This window comes from Patella vulgata, chromosome 1 (genome assembly GCF_932274485.2).
Source record: "Patella vulgata chromosome 1, xgPatVulg1.2, whole genome shotgun sequence".
Lineage (NCBI taxonomy): Eukaryota > Metazoa > Mollusca > Gastropoda > Patellidae > Patella > Patella vulgata.
This window is the reverse complement of record NC_065879.2, coordinates 92,632,956-92,656,643: the sequence shown is the minus strand read 5'-3', so window position 1 is coordinate 92,656,643 and position 23,688 is coordinate 92,632,956. Positions and strand designations below refer to the sequence as shown.

General features: G+C 34.6%; 4 protein-coding genes across 4 annotated transcripts in view; 1 reads left to right on the top strand and 3 right to left on the bottom strand.

The window, feature by feature from the left end:
* LOC126818321 (zinc finger protein 664) overlaps window positions 1–23,688 on the top strand; it is a 312,810-nt gene that overhangs the window by 141,793 nt on the left and 147,329 nt on the right. The window lies entirely within an intron of this gene.
* On the bottom strand, window positions 1,241–6,609 carry LOC126818507 (zinc finger protein 239). The gene is made up of 2 exons (XM_050545969.2): window positions 6,124–6,609; window positions 1,241–4,419 (listed from the first exon to the last, which is right to left on the bottom strand). Exons 1-2 carry the CDS (start codon window positions 6,124–6,126, stop codon window positions 3,316–3,318), a joined length of 1,107 nt encoding a protein of 368 aa, XP_050401926.2. The 5' UTR covers window positions 6,127–6,609; the 3' UTR covers window positions 1,241–3,315.
* Window positions 8,176–15,465, bottom strand: LOC126818130 (zinc finger protein 214-like). Its single transcript, XM_050545345.2, has 2 exons — window positions 15,359–15,465; window positions 8,176–10,406 (listed from the first exon to the last, which is right to left on the bottom strand). Exons 1-2 carry the CDS (start codon window positions 15,359–15,361, stop codon window positions 9,180–9,182), a joined length of 1,230 nt encoding a protein of 409 aa, XP_050401302.1. The 5' UTR covers window positions 15,362–15,465; the 3' UTR covers window positions 8,176–9,179.
* Window positions 18,144–20,135, bottom strand: LOC126830815 (zinc finger protein 501-like). Its single transcript, XM_056101053.1, has 2 exons — window positions 20,129–20,135; window positions 18,144–19,810 (listed from the first exon to the last, which is right to left on the bottom strand). Exons 1-2 carry the CDS (start codon window positions 20,133–20,135, stop codon window positions 18,258–18,260), a joined length of 1,560 nt encoding a protein of 519 aa, XP_055957028.1. The 3' UTR covers window positions 18,144–18,257.

Genomic DNA, 23,688 nt, shown 5'->3' with positions numbered 1-23,688 from the left:
AGACAAGTTCCATGTTGGTGCATTTACTCTACATGTATGTTCCAGGTGACATGCAAGTTACCTGTGGATATATTTACTCTGTTCCAGGTGAAAAACTCCATGTGGGTGTATTTACTCTCAAGTCTAGGTGGGTGTATTTATTCTGTTCCACGTGACATGTTGCCTGCAGTTGTATTTATTCTCTGTTCCAGGTGATACTCTGACTAGAATATTGGTGTATTTACTCTCTACCTGAGGTGACAAGTTACCTGTGATTGTATTTACTGTCTTTTCCAGGTGATATTAAAACTAGAAATTTGCTTGCCATTTTGATATTCGTGCATTTCAGACCATAACTTCCTGGATTATTGCCCCTGATTGTATGAAAAATGGCTTTTTTTTATTAGCTTGTTCTCTATCCATCTCTTGCAAAATGTGGATGTATCTTGCCTGGCAACCGCTGGTTAATTAAAATAGCTAGATATTAGTGACATACCTGGAATTATCATCCCCTTGCTTTCTTCATTGGGCCTTAACGACTACAAGTTCAATAAAATCCATAATTCTATTGTAAGTTTCAGATATCCGATATAGTTAACTTTCCAAAACATCAACAATCACCACTGTCCCTGCATAAACAAAGGGGGGGGGGGGCGAATTCCTGGTTGTATGTGACAAGGAGTAGGGTGATTTTTCTCTGGGTCCTCCAGTTTCCTCCTACTGCTAAAGACCCCTATGCCCAAGCGAATTATTGAAATAAAATTAAACTATATGTTAGTCCTGAAATGACCTAGTTTGTCATGGATATTAAACCCCGTTTCTCTCTCTCTCTTCTTAAACATACGACCTTTCTCTCTCTCTCCGCTAAACAAGGGACATTTGCATATGGTATTTATAAGTAAATACAGGGAATAACACACAGCTTGCATCACATAGTGTGATTTACCTGACAAGGAGTAGGGTCACCTACCAATCTGTGTGGGTTTCCTCCTGGTTTTTCAGGATTCCGGCTAAAGATTCCTGTTAAACTAACTCTCTCTCTCTCTCTCATATGAAGATGATATTCAGGCTATCCTGGTGTAACAAGAATGGACCATCAACCACTGTAACACCCGAGTTGACCTCATGTTATCGACATGCCCTATAGTCAAACCAATTAATGCTACTGCTACTGTATCATAGTCAAACCAATTAATGCTACTGACACTGTATCAGTCATCATTATCTGCAGTCAATATAAATACAAGAATAATGGCTCATATACAACTTTATTTCAGATTACAGAACTAACATGGTTCATTTTCAAATACATCTTTATTTCATGTGATTAGCCAGAATTATTGATTAATTGTTGCCTGTTGCCGACCTTCAATTTGAGTCCACCCATTTATGAATGCCTGATAAACTGATTTTAAGTTTGCTTATCTTAAATTGTTCGGAAGAAGGTTAAAAATTCGGATACTTTGTAGTGATAATATGGGGTCTTATACTATCAACAATAGCCAGCTTGGACTAATCTAACAAGTTAAATAAAAATGTAGTAAAACACCACAATCTAATATGGTTTGTTGTCCTCAAGTCGACCTGGTCGTTAATATCATGTTTAAAGTTACAGTTTCATATTTTCTAAGAAAGTCAAAACATAATTATTTCTATGTCTTTTGCTCAATAGGTTGTCAACTCACCAAAACATAATTATTTCTATGTCTTTTGCTCAATAGGTTGTCAACTCACTATTATACGATCATAGGTGTCATTCTCACACTTAAAACTCATTTACACCGGAAATAATAACACAATTACCTCTAAATTACTTCCCTTGTTTTCTATTCTCCACCATGGAATAGTTATCTTCAAACGTTGGAATTTGAAGATGAAAATGATATTTTTGCCAATTACTCAACTGGCAATAGTGAATTATAGGATTAATAGGATTATTCTTTAACAAGGTAGGACTGTTTATAGATACCATCTATTTTAAGGCTTTATTTGAATAAATTTTAAAAATATAACTTAAAAATATGAAATTGCAACTTTAATGTATGGATGTTAAATTTGTAATAAACAAAATCATTCAACTCATCTGTCTTCATTAGCCCAGTCGGGAGCAGAACAGTAGGACGTTGAACCCCATTTCATTTCTTGTTACTTTCAATTTGTGTAGATAAATAGTCCCACTTCTCTGCTCTGAAGATGGCCATGCGCCATGCAGTGTACTATTTGTTGCATGAAAACCACTGACAAGGGGAAACCAAGACTGCACCACTGACAAGGGGGAACCACCATGGAAATGAAATGAAATGGGGTTTAGCGTCCAACTGTTCTGCTCCGAACTGGGCTAATGAAGATGGGCATACGTCATACTGTCAAGAGATCTTTTACGTGCACGCCAATGTGTACACGGGACCTTGGTTTTCCCATCCGAACGACTAGACAGCTGTCCTTGTCAGGCCCTCCGGCCTGCACCACTGACAAGTGGGAACCACGCAAGGAAATCTGGATGAACTTTCTTGGCCAATGCAGGGATCGAACACACCCGACCTCCAGACTAGTGAGCCAGCGTCAAACGACCACGGAAAATCCCGAGGAACTATCTCAAGAGTGGAGAATGCTTAAACACTTGCGCGTTAGATTTCAAGGCCTGTCATTGGGTCGAGGGGTGTGGAGTGGTTTTGATTCTCAACTTGTACCTGACAATGAGTTGGATCACCTCCTCAATTTCACTTCAGTATGAGAGAGAGAGAGAAATGGGGTTTAACGTCCACTCGACACAAACTAGGTCATTTCGGGACTAACATATGGTTTAATTTTATTTCATTAATTCGCTTGCACGTAGGGGTCTTTAGCAGTGGGAGGAAACCGGAGGACCCGGAGAATACCCACGAGGTTGGACAGGCGACCCTACTCCCTGTCACATACAACCGGGGATTCGAAACCACGCCAGTCGACTCAATGACAGACTTTATGATACAGCGCGCGTACGCTAACCATTCAGCCATACAACCCCCCCACTTCAGTATGAGTTTTCATGTGTCTCTGTAGAGCAAATGATTTACTACAAACATCACATTTATATGGTTTCTTGCCACTATGAATTCTCGTGTGTCTTTGTAAATGCTTTATCTCTAGTATGATCTCTCATGTGTGAGTATAGATTCCCTTTCTGGCTAAATGATTTATTACAAACATCACATTTATATGGTTTCTTGCCACTATGAATTCTCGTGTGTCTTTGTAAATGCTTTATCTCTAGTATGATCTCTCATGTGTGAGTATAGATTCCCTTTCTGGCTAAATGATTTATTACAAACATCACATTTATATCGTTTCTCGCTACTATGAATTCTCGTGTGTCTTTCTAAATGCTTTATCTCTAGTATGATCTCTCATGTGTGAGTATAGATTCCCTTTCTGGCTAAATGATTTATTACAAACATCACAGTTAAAAGGTTTTTCACCAGTATGAATTCTTAAGTGACTCTGTAGACTACTACTCTGTGATAATGATATACCACAAACATCACATTTATAAGGTTTCTCGCCAGTATGGCTTCTCATATGTATTTTTAAATTACTACTAGTCGTAGACGATTTACTACAAACATCGCATTTATAAGGTTTTTCACCAGTATGGCTTCTCATGTGCCTGTTTCGGGCATAATTCTCAGAGAATGATTTATCACAAACATCACATTTATAAGGTCTCTCGCCAGCATGAATTCTCATGTGTATTTTCAAGTTAAAACGACGTGTGAATGATTTACTACAAATATCACATTTAAAATGTTTTGCTCTAGTTTCATTTAGCATGTGTCTCTGTGGATTACCATTACTAGAAACATCACTGTGACAAACATCACTATCATTACAAGAATTGAACTCTAAATTATGATGAATTTCACAATGTTCCTCTAAATCAGTGTCAGATTTAAATTTCTCATCACACAAATTACACTGATGAACTGGTTCAATATCATCCGTTTTTTCTTCTTTAACATGACAATATTCATCAACATCATCTGTTTTCTCTTCTTTAACATGTTTTTCACAGTGTTCTTCTAAATCAGTTTCTGATCTAAATTCTTCTTCACACAAATTACACTGATAGCATGTTTCAATGTCATCAGCTTTCTCTTCTTTAACATGACAATATTCATCTACATCATCAGTTTTCTCTTCTTTAACATGACAATATTCATCTACATAATCAGTTTTCTCTCCTTTAACATGACAATATTCATCTACATCATCAGTTTTCTCTTCTTTAACATGACAATATTCATCTACATCATCAGTTTTCTCTTCTTTAACCTGACAATTTTCATCTACATTACTTTCTTCTTTTTTAACTTGTACTTTATTTTCCACATTTACTTTATTTTGTTGATCTAAATCACCAAATACACCGCTCATGTGAAATGTTTTAACATCATTAGTTTCCTGTAATATATAAAAGTTATAACATCATTAGTTTCCTGTAATATATAATAGTTTTAACATCATTAGCATCCTGTAATATATAAAAGTTATAACATCATTAGTTTCCTGTAATATATTAAAGTTATAACATCATTAGTTTCCTGTAATATATTAAAGTTATAACATCATTAGTTTCCTGTAACATATAAAAGGTATAACATCATTAGTTTCCTGTAATATATAAAAGTAATAATATCATTAGTTTCCAGTTATATATAAAAGTTATATCATCATTAGTTTTTTGTAATACAAGTTATAATATATAAGCTTACAATGTGTTCGCCATATATTTTGCAGGAGCTATTTATAAGTAGTTTACATGGAAGAAGGTCAACTGCCGACGGGACAACTGCTGATAATATCTTTTGGAGTACAAAATCATATAAGATTATAGTTAAACATGCATTATGCAAGAGCTAAATCTGCCTATTGTAAGTCTTTATTTAGGCTTCAGATGTTATGGAAATTATTAATTAGACCTTTATTTACATGACAAGCTCAAAAACAACTCTGAAGACCCTTCGGTGGCTTGGATACAGCTTGGATTTAAAAAGTCGTCCATTTAAAATAAATCAATAAATGGCCGACCAAGGTAACGTTTACCGTTAGTCATAACTTATAACACCGTTCGACTTTCAGGGAATGTAGCTTGTCGACGGGTGTTCTTTAAGTATCAGAAATGAATACAGATTCTTGGAATGGATCTTCAACACTTTATTTCAGCAGCAAATAATTAACAGCAACAATTTAACAACTTATAATTTCCTATATATCGGCCCTCCAAATAGTATGTTCCCTAAGCTGGTCTCTCCAACTAATGAATATCTTCTTACATACATTTGTCTATTTATAAAAATCAGTTACTTAGAAAGTGTTGACATAAACATATAATTATCGAAGGATTAAGACCTAAGGCATTTAAAATAATAGTAAGAAGAGACTTAACAGATCAACCACTTAGTTGCCAGCATGGCTTAATTTGACTGACAGGTTAATTGCTGTATGACTAACAAAGCATTAATGAAAATTAAAATATATACTTGAAATTTAAAACAGAATTGACAAATAATAAAATAACAAAACAACATATGACCTAGACATCGGTCATACTTCACTACCAGACACTGTTGATGAAAGGCCTGCCAAGCAAGGGTACCATACCTAATGACAATGTTACTCGATAATCGAGAATATGTGGGTGGAGTTATCGTCTATCAATCAAACAATAGGCAATTCTCTTAGACGGTGCAGACACAGTTGATGCCTATTTCTAGTCCAAACTTCCGACAGTGACAACTCCATTCAGAATAAAGTAATTTGACTGGAATTTTCAATATTTTTTCTTTTCTTATCTTAGGTAATGTATCTTAGGTCAATATAAAATGAATTTGATTTTGGATATCCCAACCCTGTCCTACTACACCTGTAATTTTAGATAAACCTGTGCCAGTTTTTGTTTGTCAGTGATTTTTTTGTTGTTGTTCAATAATGGCTCATTAAATAACCTAGGACATGCATGTGGAATTTATTGACTGACGCTTTTCATCTTGGTTGTTGGTCCGCATAAAATTTAGAAGAAAGCCGAGTGAGGATAAACCTGCTTAAGTACCTTGGGGTGGATTACACTTTTAAGGGACGATTTGATACAATAAAATCGTATCTTACCATGTCGGTTATTTACTTCTGTGTCACTGATTCATACAAAAACAACAGTTGCTAAAAAACCTAGAACTCCCATTACTTCAAGAACGTCGGAAAGATTTGCGGTTCACATTCCTCTTTAAGGTGCTTGAGGGGCTGGTACCAGCCATACCTCCTAATAAATACTTAAAACCCATTAAAAATAAGCGTCGGATAACATCTAAAACATTCACAAACTTTAATACAATAAACATTGTTGAAAACTCTGCTACTTCCAATGCGAAGTGCTTCACAGTAAACGTCGCGAAAACGGTCACTCACAACCACTCATTTTTTTATCAGAACTGTGATTGACTGGAATAAACTCTCTGATGATCAAGTAACATCGCCATCTGCGGAAACATTCAAAGCCCGCCTCCACAGTGATTAGTTTTATTAAGCGCTCCTCCTTCATCCGTCGATTAAGTGCCAGTAGTGGTTAATTCGATGTACCCATACAGATACAGAACATTCCTACATACAGTTAATCTAAAATCACTTCCGGTGTATCATATTTAAGGTTGTATCAGGATATTAGACGCGGACCAACCCAACACGAATAATTCATCGTTTAAATGCAAACTCGCATATCTGTATATTTTGTTGGCAACAAAAAGTGAAAATCATCAGTTTATACCTTATGAAAAAAGATCTATAGGAAAAGTTTCGGTTGCTATAGTATTTAAAGTGATTCTATAGAATTCTACAAATACATTGTACAACAGAAGAAGTAGTTGATTCTGTAGATTTGTTCACAATACAGGATGTGGTCATCACGGCCCTGTGCCATAATGGCCAAAAACAGGTTTGGTCAAAACAGCCATACTTTAGTCATAACGGCCAAACAGTTTGGTTATAACGGCCAAAATATAACTGAAGAAAGAGTTCATTCAGTAGATTTGTTAACAATACTACAGATCAAATATAATTTACAATACTACCCTTGTATAGGATTGTTAGTTGATTGAGCAGGCCCGTAGCCAGCTTGCTGGCTGCAGAGGGCAGTGAAGGTTTTAGGGGGGGGGGGGCACAGTCTACAGTGAATATTTTAATATTTTAGAGCCATGGTCAGCAACTTTTAATCTAAAAATTTATTAATGTTTCTATAGAATTGGGGGTAAGAACTATAGAAGTTAATTTGTATCCACAAGTTAGTTGTGAGTTGCAGTACATGTAATCATATAGTTTTCTATAGACCTGAATTTGTAACCTCAAGTCAGTTGTGAAATCCTAGTGTTGAATTGATTGTAAAATCAACAGATCTCTATACAAGTTAATTGAATCCACTTTCTCTGGAACATTTTATGTGTGAAATAAAATGAAAAGGGGTTGAACGTCCTACTGCTCTCCTCTGACTGGGTTAATGAACACAGACATACACCATGCAGTGTGCTAAGAGGGAAATGTTGCCCAGACAGCGATGCTATGAGCTACAAGTAATCTTACATCGAATCCAAATTGTCAAGGGTTCGACAGTGTGTACACAGGACCTACGTTTTTTGTCCAATCCACACTACTAGACAGCTGTCCTGTTCAGGCCCTCCGTCCTACACCACTGACAACGAGGAACCATGTTGGAAAATTCAGATGATATTCCTTGGTCAACGCAAGGATTTTAAAACGGACCTCAGGTTAGCGAGCCAATGTCTTACTTTTATCTTTTCATCATTTACTGTGAAAAAAAAAGTTAATGCAGCTAATATTCTTAGATAAGACTTTTAATGCGATTAATCGTTGGTATATATATCTATAATTCATGTGATTACAGGTTCATATATATCTATATTTCATGTGATTACAGGTTCATATATATCTATCATGTGATTACAGGTTCATATATATCTATATTTCATGTGATTACAGGTTCATGTATATCTATATTTCATGCGATTACAGGTTCATATATATCTATATTTCATGTGATTACAGGTTCATGTATATCTATATTTCATGCGATTACAGGTTCATATATATCTATATTTCATGTGATTACAGGTTCATATATATATATCTATATTTCATGTGATTACAGGTTCATATATATATATCTATATTTCATGTGATTACAGGTTCATATATATCTATATTTCATGTGATTAAAGGTTCATGTATATCTATATTTCATGCGATTACAGGTTCATGTATATCTATATTTCATGTGATTACAGGTTCATATATATTTATGTTGTCTTTTTTATTACTCCTTAAGTCAACTGGTCCTTAATATCATGCATCATGCAGTGTAGTATTAGCAGAAAGTAGCTGCTGAATAATCTCATTTTAAATGGCGGGGGAGATGGGAAGGGGATGGTTAAGGCGTGTAAATTAGATCAGAAGTTCTTTCATTGAATCAGGTGGTGGAGTCTCGATTCCCCACCTGTACGTGACAAGGTGTGAGGTCACCCGTCTAACCTCGTGGGTTTTCTCTGGGACATCCGGTTTCCACCACTGCTAAAAAAAAACCTACAATGTATGTGCAAGCAAATTGTTGAAATAAAATTGAATCATATGTTAGTCCTGGTTTGTCGAGTAGACGTTAACCCCATTTCTCTCTTTAAAGCGAGAATTTCATATTTTCTAAGAAAGTCAAAACATAATTATTTCTATGTCTTTTGCTCAATAGGTTGTCAACTCACTATTATACGATCATAGGCTTTATTTCCCACACTTAAAATTCATTGACACCGGAAAAAATAACACAATTACCTCCCTTGTTTTCCTATTCCCCCCAATGGAATAGCTATCTTCAAACGTTTGAATTGGAAGTTGAAAATGATATTTTTGCCAATTTCTCAACTGGCAATAGTGAATTATAGGATTAATAGGATTGTTCTTTAACAAGGTAGGACTGTTTATGGATACCATCTATTTTAAGGCTTTATTTTAATAAATTTTAAAAATATAACTTAAAAATATGAAATTGCAACTTTAAATGGCAATGCGTGTGAATGATTTACTATAGGATTTCGCTCTAGTATGGGTTTTTATGTGCGTCTATAGTTTTTCACAATGGGTGAATGATTTTGGTGATTTCTGTAGGATCACATTGATATGGATTTTCCCCAGCATGACTTTTTGTGTCTTTTTAAAGTTCCATGACGTGTGAATGATTTACTACAAACATCACATTTATAAGGTTTCTCTTCATTATGTGTTACCATGTGATTATGTAGAGTTCCAAAATGGGTGAATGATTTACTACAAACATCACATTTATAAGGTTTTTCACCTGTATGGGTTCTAAAGTGTGACTGTAGAGTGCCACGCTGTGTAAATGATTGACAACAAACATCACATTTAAAACATTTCACTCCAGTATGAATTCTCATGTGTGACTGTAGGCTTCCCCTCTGTGCAAATGATTTACCACAAACATCACATTTATAAGGTTTTTCACCGGTATGAATTCTCATGTGGGAATGTAGGTTACTGTTATGTGTAAATGATTTACCACAAACATCACATCGATAGGATTTTTCACCAGTATGAATTTTAGTGTGTAAATGTAGACCACTAATTTCAGTAAATGATTTACTACAAACATCACATCTATGGGGTTTCACTCCGGTATGAATTCTCAAGTGAACTTTTAAGGTTCCATGACGTGTGAATGATTTACCACAAACATCACATTTATAAGGTTTTGCTCTTGTATAAATTTGCATGTGTCTCTGTCGATTACCATTACTACAAACATCACATTGTAGGCCTATACCACAGTGACAGTCAGTTATCTGTAGGCCTACATCACTACCTTGACTGTCAGCTGATTGTAGGCCTACATCACTACATGCTTTCAATTCACTACTATGATGTACTTCACAGTGTTTTTCTAAATCAGTATCCGATTTAAATTTTTCATCACATAAATTACACTGATAAACAGTTTCAATATCTTCAGTTTTCTCTTCTTTAACCCAGCAATATTCATCTACATCATCAGTTTTCTCTTCTTTAACATGACAATATTCATCTACATCATCAGTTTTCTCTTCTTTAACATGACAATATTCATCTACATCATCAGTTTTCTCTTCTTTAACATGATAATATTCATCTACATCATCTATTTTCTCTTCTTTAACATGTTTTTTACAGTGCTTTACTAAATCAGTTTCTGACATAAATTCTTCTTCACACAAATTACACTGATAGCATGTTTCAATATTGTCAACATGACAATATTCTTTTTTAACACATACTTTATTTTGTTGATCTAAATCATCAAATACACCAAACTTGTGAAAAGTTATAACATTATTAGTATCCTGTAATATATAAAAGTTATAACATCATTAGTTTCCTGTAATATATAAAAGTTATAACATCATTAGTTTCCTGTAATATATAAAAGTTATAACATCATTAGTTTCCTGTAATATATAAAAGTTATAACATCATTAGTTTCCTGTAATATATAAAAGTTATAACAACATTAGTTTCCTGTAATATATAAAAGTTATAACATCTTAGTTTCCTGGTCTTATACTATACCCTCTATAGAACAAGGTCCTATACTATACCCTCTACAGAACAAGAAATTGTTGAAATTTGTCGGCTTTTTTGTTTTACTAATCTAAAGGAGTTAAATCACTAATATTTGAGACCTAGACATTGACACAAATGGGTCGCAACGCATATAACAATGTAATATGAATGTATATTAACTGATTTACACTAAATCGTTTCCGTTTTTACTCTAATTTCAAATCAGTTATGTTCAGCAAAATACACCAGAAATCTCAATCGAACGGCAACCTCTAGCGGTTGGTTATTCCAGTGTACACCCAGGTATTTATTACCAATGCTCTCCAGCGAAGAATATGATGTTATCGTTTGATATGACTTGTAGAATATATCTAGCCTCGCCCTTCTAGTCCCGTGATACAAATGGCACGGCACAGAAACGCATTATGGTACACGATTCGTGTACCAATGGTAAAAAGTTTATTGTGTCTTGAATATTGGATATCAGAAGCCTTTTTTTTCCCGGTAAGATCACAGCATCAATGTTGATTTAAATTGACAAATAATTTGTGTTTTCAGTGTCAAAGACTTTGGATGATATTGAGTTAGAGACTTAGCTCCTTTAAATCATGCATATACAATTTCACAAAGAGCGTTCACAAGGTTCACAAAGTAAAACAAGAGTCATAATTCTAGAAGTAATTAACGGAAATTGCTGAAATTCAATAGGCTTCTTCGTTTCACTAATTTAAATGATGCATACAAAGTTCAGAAATAAGTGTTCACAAGGTTCAACATAGTTTGAAAAGGAACCAAATATCGCGTAGCTGTTGGATTTTATCAAATCAAACAATTTGCGGTAAGGTTTCACTTCATATTTCAATGAGTTATTATATGATAATTGCCTGTGCCAACCCAAAAAGGTATGTAGCTCGTTTTTCTTAATTCACCGTCACAAATGTAGCATAATTTTTTCGCTTCCTGCAACTGATACTGGTTTCATTTAACTTAAAACAGTTAGTTAAGAGGTTGAGGTTGCAGAGCATGAGAATTTTGTCATGAATAACAAGGTAAGATGTTTTATTTTCCCTGATTAAATAGTTGGAGATTTTTTCAGTTTTCCGTGGAAGATTCGCTGGGAAAACAAACTTGATAAAATGTGGGTGGAATATTCTTTTCATATATGTCCATACATGTAAGTGTATGTAAAAGTGGGAAAAATTTAATTTTTTTGAGGTGACCGAAATTTTATTGGCAGTACTGTAATGGCGAAAGACGTGTCAAATGTAGTCTCTATCATCTGGCGAATATTCCCTGTACGCTTTACATTAGGAGGTACTGGTGAACGAGACTATATCCAATTACAGTTAGACAAACGTCAGAGTGTGCAAATGTGAGAAAATAATTAAAATATTACCAATTTTAATGCTTTGGGATGGAATTAGTTATTAAAAGAAAGAAAAAAAAAAGGGAACTATCATTACATTAAGAATATTGAAAATTTGGATATGTTCCGGTTGAGAGCGATGCCCGTTAAAGTAGGCCTATTTATCACTCGGCAAACCTCTACATCTAGCCTCGACTTTATGACAGTAAGTGATATGTACCTACGCCTATAAAATTGCGATGCGGCACTGGTTTACTTATTTGGATAACTTGCTGCTTTTAAAAAGAAGTTATCATATTGTGCCGTTCAAAGCGTGTGTAGAATTTTCTGTACTTGTTTGAAGAAAATCGGATAATCTTGAAAGAAAAACAGTTTTGAAATATTTGTATGATAAAACATTCTTCAAAGGCGTCGTCATGGGCAACGCCATTGGTACTCCAGGAACTTGAAAGTAGTTCCAATGGTGGACTTCATCATACAGCCAAGGCTAGATGTATGGTACTGGAATATGCTGAGGTTTGCCAAGAGGCCTATTTATACGGGTAGACTAATCACCGGAATGCACCGGAATTCATTTACAATCACCGGAATTCACTTCTAAAATCCCCGATTCCTCCCACAAAACTCACTTATTTTAAATGTATAATACATTTTGATCTCTCCGCAGGCCAGATAAAGGCGCTGTAGGTGAATTTACTTGAAAGACTACCGGAATTCATTTCAAATATATGCATCATGATTATGATAACGTAGGGCGCGTCATATTACCCAATAGGTCGAACTTCAAAATAACACATAATAACAATTTGCGTCGAATTACCCAATAACTCCAAAATAACAGCCAATAACCCCAAAAATGTTGACTGTGGAAACACAATATAACAATTTAGTTGAATTTAAGAAGCCTCGCTGATTTGTGCCAAAATCGGAGGTTCACGGGATAACTCGTGTATGTGATTTTTGTTGACAAGAAACTAAATGTATACTTTCGTTGCAATTCGTTGTTATGCATTGTAATAAAAGATTGATAATAGTTTATTAAAATAAACAATTTAATATTATAGCTATATTTATTTATTTATAATTGCATATTGCGCCGATGGTCACTTTCGGTCATCGACATGGTAACTTGTTTAGAAATAAATAAATTCTCATGTTATCATAGTTTGTTATGTTTTTTGGAGGTGTGATTGTATGTGATTTGTCACCTTTTACAATGACAATTAACTGGTGAACATTCTATATGCCTACTATTGGCATATTATTAAAATTACACTTCATTTAATCTGGACTGCTTCATGATACAACGGATTATCTATGAAAACATCCAAACCATTATTGATGAGACTTTATAATTATTTGATTGGCTGATTATTACTAAGTTAATTTTTGAATAAACTCATCTACATTCGAGAAATGTTCGGTTTTACATTTTACATGGATTACTGCTGTGTTTTTATTGTGTTTCCCCGAGTTGACCATCTGGAAATATCGTTTTACAGCAGATACATTCTTGTATTAATATTAATGCAAAATATAAGTAAATACAATTGTCTTGGGGCGAATTCCGATTTTCTCAAAGTGAATTCCGGTGTTTTAAAGTAATTTTTTATTAATGTAAAATATTAGTAAATATGAAGGTCTAAAGTGCGAATTCAGATATTTTGTAAGTGAATTCCGGTGTTTTAAAGTAATTTATTATTATTGTAAAATATTTGTGATCGAGTACGAAGGTCTGAAGTGCGAATTCCGATATTTGAAAGTGAATTCCGGTGTTTATATGTTTTCAATTTGAATTCCGGTGATTTTCGGTGTTTAAAAGTAATTTATTATTAATGTAAAATATTAGTAAATACGAAAGTCTTAAGTGCGATTTCCGATATGTTGAAAGTGAATTCCGATGTTTATATGCTTTCAAAGTGAATTCCGGTGATTTAAAGTAATTTATTATTAATGTAAAATATTAGTAAATACGAAGGTCTTCAGTGCGAATTCAGATATGTTGAAAGTGAATTCTGGTGTTTATATATTTTCAATGTGAATTCCGGTGTTTATGTGTTTTCAATGTGAATTCCGGTGATTTTATGTGTTTTAAATTCAACATTAATATTAATGGAAAATATAAGTAAATAGGAAGATTGTACGGGCGAATTCTGATATCTCCAAAGTGAATTCCGGTGTATGGATTTGGTCAAATAATATTGTAAGTTAAAATTAGGACTGAAATGCTGATAAAAGAGGCTTTTTGATGAATTACAAATAGGTTCTACACATAATTGTTTTAAAACATCTCAAATTTGACGAGTTACGAGATTTTCTCCATACATGTCAAGTAATCTCCCTTTAATGGTCAAAATATCGGATTTACAAATCATATTAAATGTAAATATTGTCATTGTATAAAGTGACAAATCACATACAATCACAACATAATAAACTATCATAACATGAGAATACTCTGAACAAAGACAATTAATTGTCAGCGGAACTTATTTAAATTGATTTCATTTATTTATTTCAAAACAAGTTACCATGTCATGACAGAAAGTGACAATCGACACAATTTGCAATTATAAATAAATAAATATAGCTATAATATTAAATTGTTTATTGCACTATATATACCATAATATGTTTCATGCATATAATTACTGTTTTAATAAACTATTAATCAATCTCTAATTACAATACATTACAACGAATTGCAACGAAAGTATACATAAGTTTCTTGTCAACAAAAATCTCATACACGAGTTATCTCCCGAGAACCTCCGATTTGGACAAAAACCAGTCACGCTCCTTAAACTCATACTAAATTGTTATTTTGCGTTTCCAGTCAACATTTTTGAAGTTATTGGTTGTTATTTTGGAGTTATTGGGTAACTCGACGCAAATTGTTTTTTAGTGTTATTTTGGAGTTCGGCCTATTGGGTAACACGACGCGCCCTACGTTATCATAACCATGATGCATATATTTGAAATGAATTCCGGTAGTCTTTCAAATAAATACACACACAGGACCTTTATTTGGCCTGTGAAGATATCAAAATAGTAATTCGTTACATTATAATGTATTATACATCTAAAATAAATTAGTTTTGTGGGAGGAATCAGGGGTTTTCGAAGTGAATTCCGGTGATTATATGTGATTCCGGTGATTGTAAATGATTTCCGGTGATTAGTCGGGCCCCTATTTATAGGCCTATTTTGTATGGTACAGTATTGTCTACGATATCACCTTAGGTGGAAGTGGACGTAAAACACCAGAAACGAACGAACGAAAGGGTACAGTTACTATAGCTCTAGGCACCTTGGAGTAGATTACAATTTTAAGAGTCGATTTGATACAATAAAATCGTATCTTACCATGTTGAATATTTAGTTCTGTGTCACTGACTCAGGACAAAAGAACATTTCTACAATAAACAACTATTCTTATTCATTTTGAGCGACGTTTCTGCAGTTAATCTAAGGTCACTTCCGGTTCATCCTATTTAAGGTTGTATTATGATTCTAGACGCGGATCAACCCAACACGAATAATTCATGTTCAAATTCAAACTCAAATGGCTGAATATTTTGTCGACAAGGAAAGTTAAAATCATGAGCGATCCTTTATGAAAAAGATCTATGGAACAATCGTAGGTTCTTATAGAATATTATGCGATTCTATACAACTTCATCTGTATTCTCAAGTCAGTTGTTTAATCCTATAGTTTTCTGTAGAAGTTAATTTGTATCCCCCAAGTCATTTATAGTGATTCTACAGTTATATGTACAACTCAATTTACACCTCAAGTCATTAGTGTAATCCTACTTTATTCTGTAGATTATTTTTCTGGGGGTGGGGGGTTGGATGGCCGAATGGTTAGCATGTGTGTGCTGTATCATACGGTCTGTCATTGAGTCAACTGGCGTGGTTTCCATTCCCCGGTTGTATGTGACAAGGAGTAGGGTCGCCGGTCCAACCTTGTGGGTTTTCTTTGGGTTCTCCGGTTTCCTTCCACTACTAAAGACCCCTTCGCGCAAGCGAATTATTGAAATAAAATTGAACAATATGTTAGTCCCGAAATGACCTAGTTTATTTTGTTATATAAATTCTTATTAAGACATTAAAGACACATTTTGTAAGATTTAGATAAAGAGATTGCTGTTCTTGCTATAATATTTCCAAAATTGATACCGCGTAATTCAAAATGAATATGTTGAAAATTTTATTCAAATTACTCTATTGAGTGTAAGAGGTTTCCAACCATTGTAAATATCGCACACTTGTGAGTAAAAGGCAAGAAGCATACAATCCATGATCTTTTGATCCCTAAGGTCATCAGTTATACATGGAGTAGCTATATCACCATGGATACATGGACTAGCTATATCACCATGGATAAATAGACTAGCTATATTATTTCTGTTGAATTCTGTAGTACTATTGTCACATAAAAACTGTAATCAACATCAATACATGGACTACAGTATTTTATATTACCCTACAGAAAATTGTAATGTCCAAATGTCGGCTGTGCTGTGGAACAGTTTTAGTAAACATTGTGCACTAGGTTCCCCCTTGAAGTCAAGTTTGGTCATGTGCTGTGATTAGGCAGTATTGGTCATGTGCTGTGACTAGCCGATATTGGTCTTGTATCTAGCCGGTATTGGTCATGTACTGTCTAGCCAGTATTGGTCATGTGCTGTGGCTAGCCGATATTGATCATGTGATGTGGCTAGCCGGTATTGGTCATGTACTGTGACTAGTCAGTATTGGTCATGTGGTGTGGCTAGCCAGTATTGGTCATGTGCTGTGACTAACCGGTATTGGTCATGTGATGTGGCTAGCCGGTATTTGTCATGTACTGTGACTAACCGGTATTGGTCATGTACTGTGACTAGCCGGTATTGCCTATAAAAACTTATAAATGTTACAGAAGACGTAACATCTTCCACTGGGTTACGTTGAGATACGAATACAGGACCCCCACCTTATCCCTCAAGATTAAAACATAGAATATTTGTTTTAAATATTTATTTCTTTTATTTTACAGTTCACGATGTGGTGGTTGTGTTTGGCTGGCTTTAGTGAAATGAAATAAAGCTTCACGTTCTGCTATTGTGCTCTGATTGGGGGCCAATGAAGACGGGCTAATGGCATACAGTGTGCTATGAGGAAAAGTTTGTCCATATAACGACGCTACAGCCTACTCTTATATCGAATTCCAACTGTCAATGTGTACAGGATCTTGATTTTTTGTCCCATCCAAACGACTAAAATACCGAGACCTTCACGGTATCTGCACCGAAGGACCTGGAGAAAACCTGCGAGGTTCTGGCAGGTAATGCTACTCTGTGTCAGATATACAAGCCTGTGATTGAAACCAAAGAAACAGCCAGGAATTAACGTCAGTTGTTGTTTTTTGTATTTCAGAGGAGAGCCAAAAAATGCTCCCCTCAATCAACAAATTGGAAAAAAAAGCTCCCCTCAAAAAGCTCTCCCAGTTTTGATAAGAAAAGTTATTTAAAAATTAAGGAGAGTGATCTGATATTAAGGAGAGTGATTAGTTATGTGAATGGGAAATGGTTCTGAAGATCAATAACTGCATGTATTGGGGGTCATTCCTGGTTTCATAAATGATAATAAACCCCAATGACTTTGTAAAGGAGAGGGATTTTCAATTTTAAGGGGAGGGGAAAAAACCTCCCCTCGATCGACATTAGGGTGAGTTGCAGGCGCTTGAGAGCGATCGCTCACCTTAAAAAACAATTACTCTAACATGCATACACACTCGTCGACCAGTCTGTGTAAAGCAATACTAATAAGCCTTTGTTTAGTTTTAGACTGCAGTCATTGTTTTTTAAGGCGAGCAATCGCTCTCAAGCGCCTGCCGTTCACCTGAATGTCAACTGAGGGGAGGTTTTTTCCCTCTCCTTAAAATTAAAAAATCGCTCTCCTTTACAAAGTCATGGGGGGTTTATTGTCATTTATGAATCCAGGAATGACCTCGTAACAGTAACTGATTTTCAGAACCATTTCCCATACACACAACTAATCACTCTCCTTAATATCAGATCACTCTCCTTAATTTCTAAATCACTCTTCTTATCGAAACTGGGAGAGCTTTTTTAGGGGAACGTTTTTTTTAATTTGTTGATTAAGGGGAGTTTTTTTCAGCTCTCCTCTAAAATACAAACAACAATGACTGAGACTGTTTTGGATAATTAGCAAAATCGATTTTTGAGCACATCTATATTTGATCATTTTATGTGCTCTATTACGTTTTCCCTCCGATATGAGTTTTTGTGTGTCTTTGAAGGTTAAAACTTGCGGAAAATGATCGAGTACAAACATCACACTTATACGGTTTTTCACCTGTATGAATCCTGATATGTTTCTTTAAAGTACTACTACCAGCAAACGATTTACCACAAACATGACACCCATGAGGTTTTTCACCTGTGTGGATTCTCAAATGACCCTGTAGATTACTACTGGTAGTGAATGATTTACTACAAACATCACATTTATAAGGTTTTACTCTCGTATGACTTTTGATATGCTGCCACAAACCCTGACTGAACCTAAATGATTTACTACAAACATCACATTGATAAGATTTTTCTTCCGTATGAATTCTCATGTGACTGTATAGATGACTACTCTGTTGAAATGATTTATCACAAATATCACATTTATAAGGTTTTTTCCCAGAATGAATTCTAACGTGACTGTAAAGATGGCTACTCTGTGAAAATGATTTACCACAAACATCACATTTATAAGGTTTTTGACCAGTATGCGTTCTCCTGTGTCTTTGCAGAATATTACTCTTGGTAAATGATTTACTACAAACATCACATTGATATGGCTTCTCACCTGTATGGCTTCTAATGTGACCATTTAGATGACTACTCTGTGAAAATGATTTATCACAAACATCACATTTAGAAGGTTTTTGACCAGTATGAATTCTCCTGTGTGACTGTAGACCACTATTATGGTTAAATGATTTACTACAAAAATCACATTTATAACGCTTCGCTACAGCATGACTGTCAGCTGATTGTAGGCCTACATCACTACCCTGACTGTCAGCTGATTGTAGGCCTACATCAATACCCTGACTGTCAGCTGATTGTAGGCCTACATCACTATCATTACCAGCTTTCAACTCTTCTTCAATATGTATTTTACAATGTTTCTCTAAATCAGTATTCGATTTAAATTCTTCATCACATAAATTACACTGATAAACTGGTTCAATATCTTCAGTTTTCTCTTCTTTAACGTGACAATATTCATCTACATCATCAGTTTTCTCTTCTTTAACATGATAATATTCATCTACGTCATCAGTTTTCTCTTCTTTAACATGACAATATTCATCTACATCAACAGTTTTCTCTTCTTTAACATGACAATATTCATCTACGTCATCAGTTTTCTCTTCTTTAACATGACAATATTCATCTACATCATCAGTTTTCTCTTCTTTAACATGGCAATATTCATCTACATCATCAGTTTTCTCTTCTTTAACATGACAATATTCATCTACATCATCAGTTTTCTCTTCTTTAATATGACAATATTCATCTACATCAGTTTTCTCTTCTTTAACATGACAATATTCATCTATATCATCTGTTTTCTCTTCTTTAACATGACAATATTCATCTACATCATCAGTTTTCTCTTCTTTAACATGGCAATATTCATCTACATCATCAGTTTTCTCTTCTTTAATGCGACAATATTCATCTACGTCATCAGTTTTCTCTTCTTTAAATTGAGCATGGCAATATTCATCAACATCAGTTTCCTCATCTTTAACATGTATTTTATTGTGTTTTTTTAAATCATCATATTGTTGAAAAATCTCATCACATACAATACACTGATGGAATGTATTAACATCATTAGTTTCCTGTAATATATAAAAGTTATAACATCATTAGTCTCCTGTATTATATAAAGGTTATAACATCATTAGTTTATCACCACTTAATAAAATATGAATGCATCTAAAAGGGGCATCGGTTTAAGGGATGATTTAAGTGGCAGAATATGTCAACTGCGAATATGATGATTAAGCATCCTTTTCATCATAACATACACTACATACGTCAACCCTCAAGTCTGTACCAGGCATCTTAATTGGCTGTTTTTTGTTGACTTTATCCACTTGAAATTCAATCAAGCCGATTGGTAAAATAATGAACCGGCCACTATGGTATCATAATTATTATTTGTTAATCTTCATTGAATGTAATCCCCTGATAGAACACCGAATACACCGAGAAACGGTCATTATTAATACATTTTCCTGATAGAATCTTCAGTGCCAATTCCAATGACATTTGACATATCGGTTGGAATTAGGTTTAAAATAGTGTTTACCGATATGATTTTTTTTATTATATACACATACTGAAAAAGGCATAATTTTTAAAATATTGTTGTTTTTATTGAAAGCTATATCATAATCTTTCAGAATTTTTATGTTAAAGCAATTTCAATTATGGTTGTCACATGACAATTGTGACATTTGTCTATCATCGACAAATGAATAAAACCATTTGCAAATTACGTGACTAGTTACATGATAGACAAAATAACTACAAATTATGTTATGAAGAAATGCCTTGGTGCCGCATCAGCTTATTTTGGCTACGGCATTCTCTGATACTGGCAACAGAACAATACTAATATTTTAGATCATCGACTTATGAAATGTGAACGTTTAATCGAAAAATCCAAGACAGTATGCCTAATTTATTCTGGAATATTACTGACACGAACTTCAAGCTGGTACGTGAATTAAGTAAGGAAAATTTTTAAAAGGTTCACCTGTCGTTATTTCTGTGATAATCACATACATTAAAATACGACATTCTCCATAACAAATTACCAAGAATTATTTTTGTTGAAGTCTAGTTATATTAAAGGGAATGGAAGCTTATAATCAAACCATTTCATACGGGTCATCATTTGACCCGATTCTGGTCGGTTTGTTTCAAAATGGGAGAGAGAGAAATGCGGTTTAATGTCCACTCGACACAAACTAGGTCATTTAGGGACTAACAGATGGTGCAATGTTATTTCAATAATTCACTTGTGTGTAGGGGTCTTTAGCAGTAACAGGAGGACCCGCAGAAAACCCCCAAGGTTGAACAGGAGATGCTACTCCTTGTCACATACAACTAGGGATTCAAAACCACGCCAGTTGACTCAATGACAGACCATTCGACCATCCACCCCCTCTTCCTGTTTCAAAATGGATTAAGAACCCTGGTCTGTACTAATTTAAAAATTGAATAATCACTTATATCCACAAATTTTTAGAGCGTGAGTTTCAACATAAAAAATAATAAACCCTTTGTAACATATTAGTAATACATGATGTATTGTGGGGGGTGGGGGGAATGTGCTATTTATCGTAGCCCGTTCTTAATTTTACCATGACAGCAGCACTGGAAAACACCGGAAAAACACTAAATACCAGAAAACACACTAAATACCAGAAAACACACTAAATACCGGAAACCACTCTAAATAGGTAACCCGGAGAAGGACTATACTATAAACCGGAAACTAACTCTCCGGGTTAACTATTTAGGGTATTTTCCGGTATTTGGTGTGTTTTCCGGTATTCGGTATGACATGGTGTTTTCTGGTAGTTTTCCGTATATAGTATTGTTGACTGACAGTATGCATTGACCCTAACTCTTTGGTGCCGAAATGAATAGGTCATCAAGCATGTATCATCCGACTGATACATGGTAATACACATGTATTCAGCAAGGTTGACGGTGACTTCAGGCGAGTTGTGCTTACACATCTGGAGACAAAGGCTTTTAATTCATTTCTTTATCGCCGAGATCTAATTTATTGTGTGCTAAATACTGGATATATGATGATCCCATATTTTCATTGCATGATAATATTGAGTTATATAGGCCTACTCTTTAAGGGTGGATTTGATACAATAAAATTAAATGTTGGATATCCATGGTTCTATATTTTCACAATATGAAAAGGTCAATACTGAATTCTAATTTGTGTTTTTTAAATTCTAATATTATGGATAATAATAAAGGGTGGATTATATCACAGAATTTGAAACAATAAAATTATATCATATCTTACCATGTTAATTATCTATTTTTGTTATATTTGGTGGACTTCAGATGATTATTCTTTGTCTGAGTCTATTTATAGTTTGTTGACTATAGTCTCTATTATATATCAGACTTAGCCTTGACTTTTTTCTTCCAGTCCACTCAACAAAAACAGCTTTCTTCTGATTGAAAAGGATAAGGGGATTCGCCTCACGCCGATATCGTAGACAATTAAGTCTCTGATGAAATTGGAAACGTTGCTTTCATCACAGGTCACAGAGATAGATAAATCCAATTACCCCTAAGTACCACTAGAATTTCCAGTCAACAAACTCGGTCGATGGTTGGGCTAAAATTTGATAATAGTTTGTTTGACTGAAATAAAAAACGCACTAACTCAAATATGATTACATCGTTTTTGTCTATTTTGATTATTTTCCCCCAAGTTCAAATCTGACAGTTGAAGTCACAACTTTATTGAGATTTTCCTTCCAATAGCAATCCCCTAAACAACGTGTTGACCTCTCTTTACGAGTAAGGTCGTCATCTAGGGTTAAGGGTCAACGACTGACGTCATCAACTGATAACAATGGCCGTACTAAAAAAAACAACTTGAATTAAGTCTGTGTCCGATGCATAAAACTGCTGACAGCATTGTATCTAGTCGCTTCGGAATAAAAACAACCGTGTGGAGGGATTTATAGAGGAGTAGGCTACATGTTGTTATCTTAGTTACTGCCACCTGCACTGCTTAATAAAGTCAAGCTTTACGTTTTTCCTCGTCATATTGAGCGACTGGATTATTCGACTGAATTATCTGCTTGATTTTTTTTTTCGACCGGATTATTTGACTGTTTTTTCGGCTATCCCCGGCCCTAAATACCTAATTATCAGACTACTTTTGCCCCATAAATCGAACTTGAAACTATTTGGCAGGGGAGGGAGGTGCAAGCCCCGGGCTCTTTTACAGCTATGGCTATGACTGAACTACTCGGTATTATCTTAGTTCACTGCAATTCCTGCATATTATTGAGCGACTGTTTTTAACTTCTCATCATATAACTGTCAAAAGCACATTTTGTCAACTTGAGCTGGTATGAAGACCCAACTTGATCTGGGATGTGGATTTATCGACAGTGATATTCGACTGGTTTTATTGACTGAGATATTCGACTTCTTTTATTGACTGTGATATTCGACTGGTTTTATCATGGTATTATAAGGTCCATGGTTTTATCGACTGAGGTATTTGACTTGTTTTATCCACTGAGATATTCGACTTATTTTATCGACTGAGATATTCCACTTATTTTATCGGACTGGTTTTATCGACTGAATTATTTGACTGAATTATTTGACTGGTTTTATTGACTGAGATATTTGACTGGCTTTATCGTCTGGATGAGGCCACAAGAAAATAGTTTTATTGACTGGGATATTTGACTTTTTTCGACGATAAAATCAGTCAAATAATTCAGTTGACAGAATCAGTCAAATAATTCAATTGAAAAAAAACAGTCAAATAATCTAGTCAATAAAACCAGTTGAATAATCCTGGCGAAAAAAGTACCGGTGGCAGTGAGC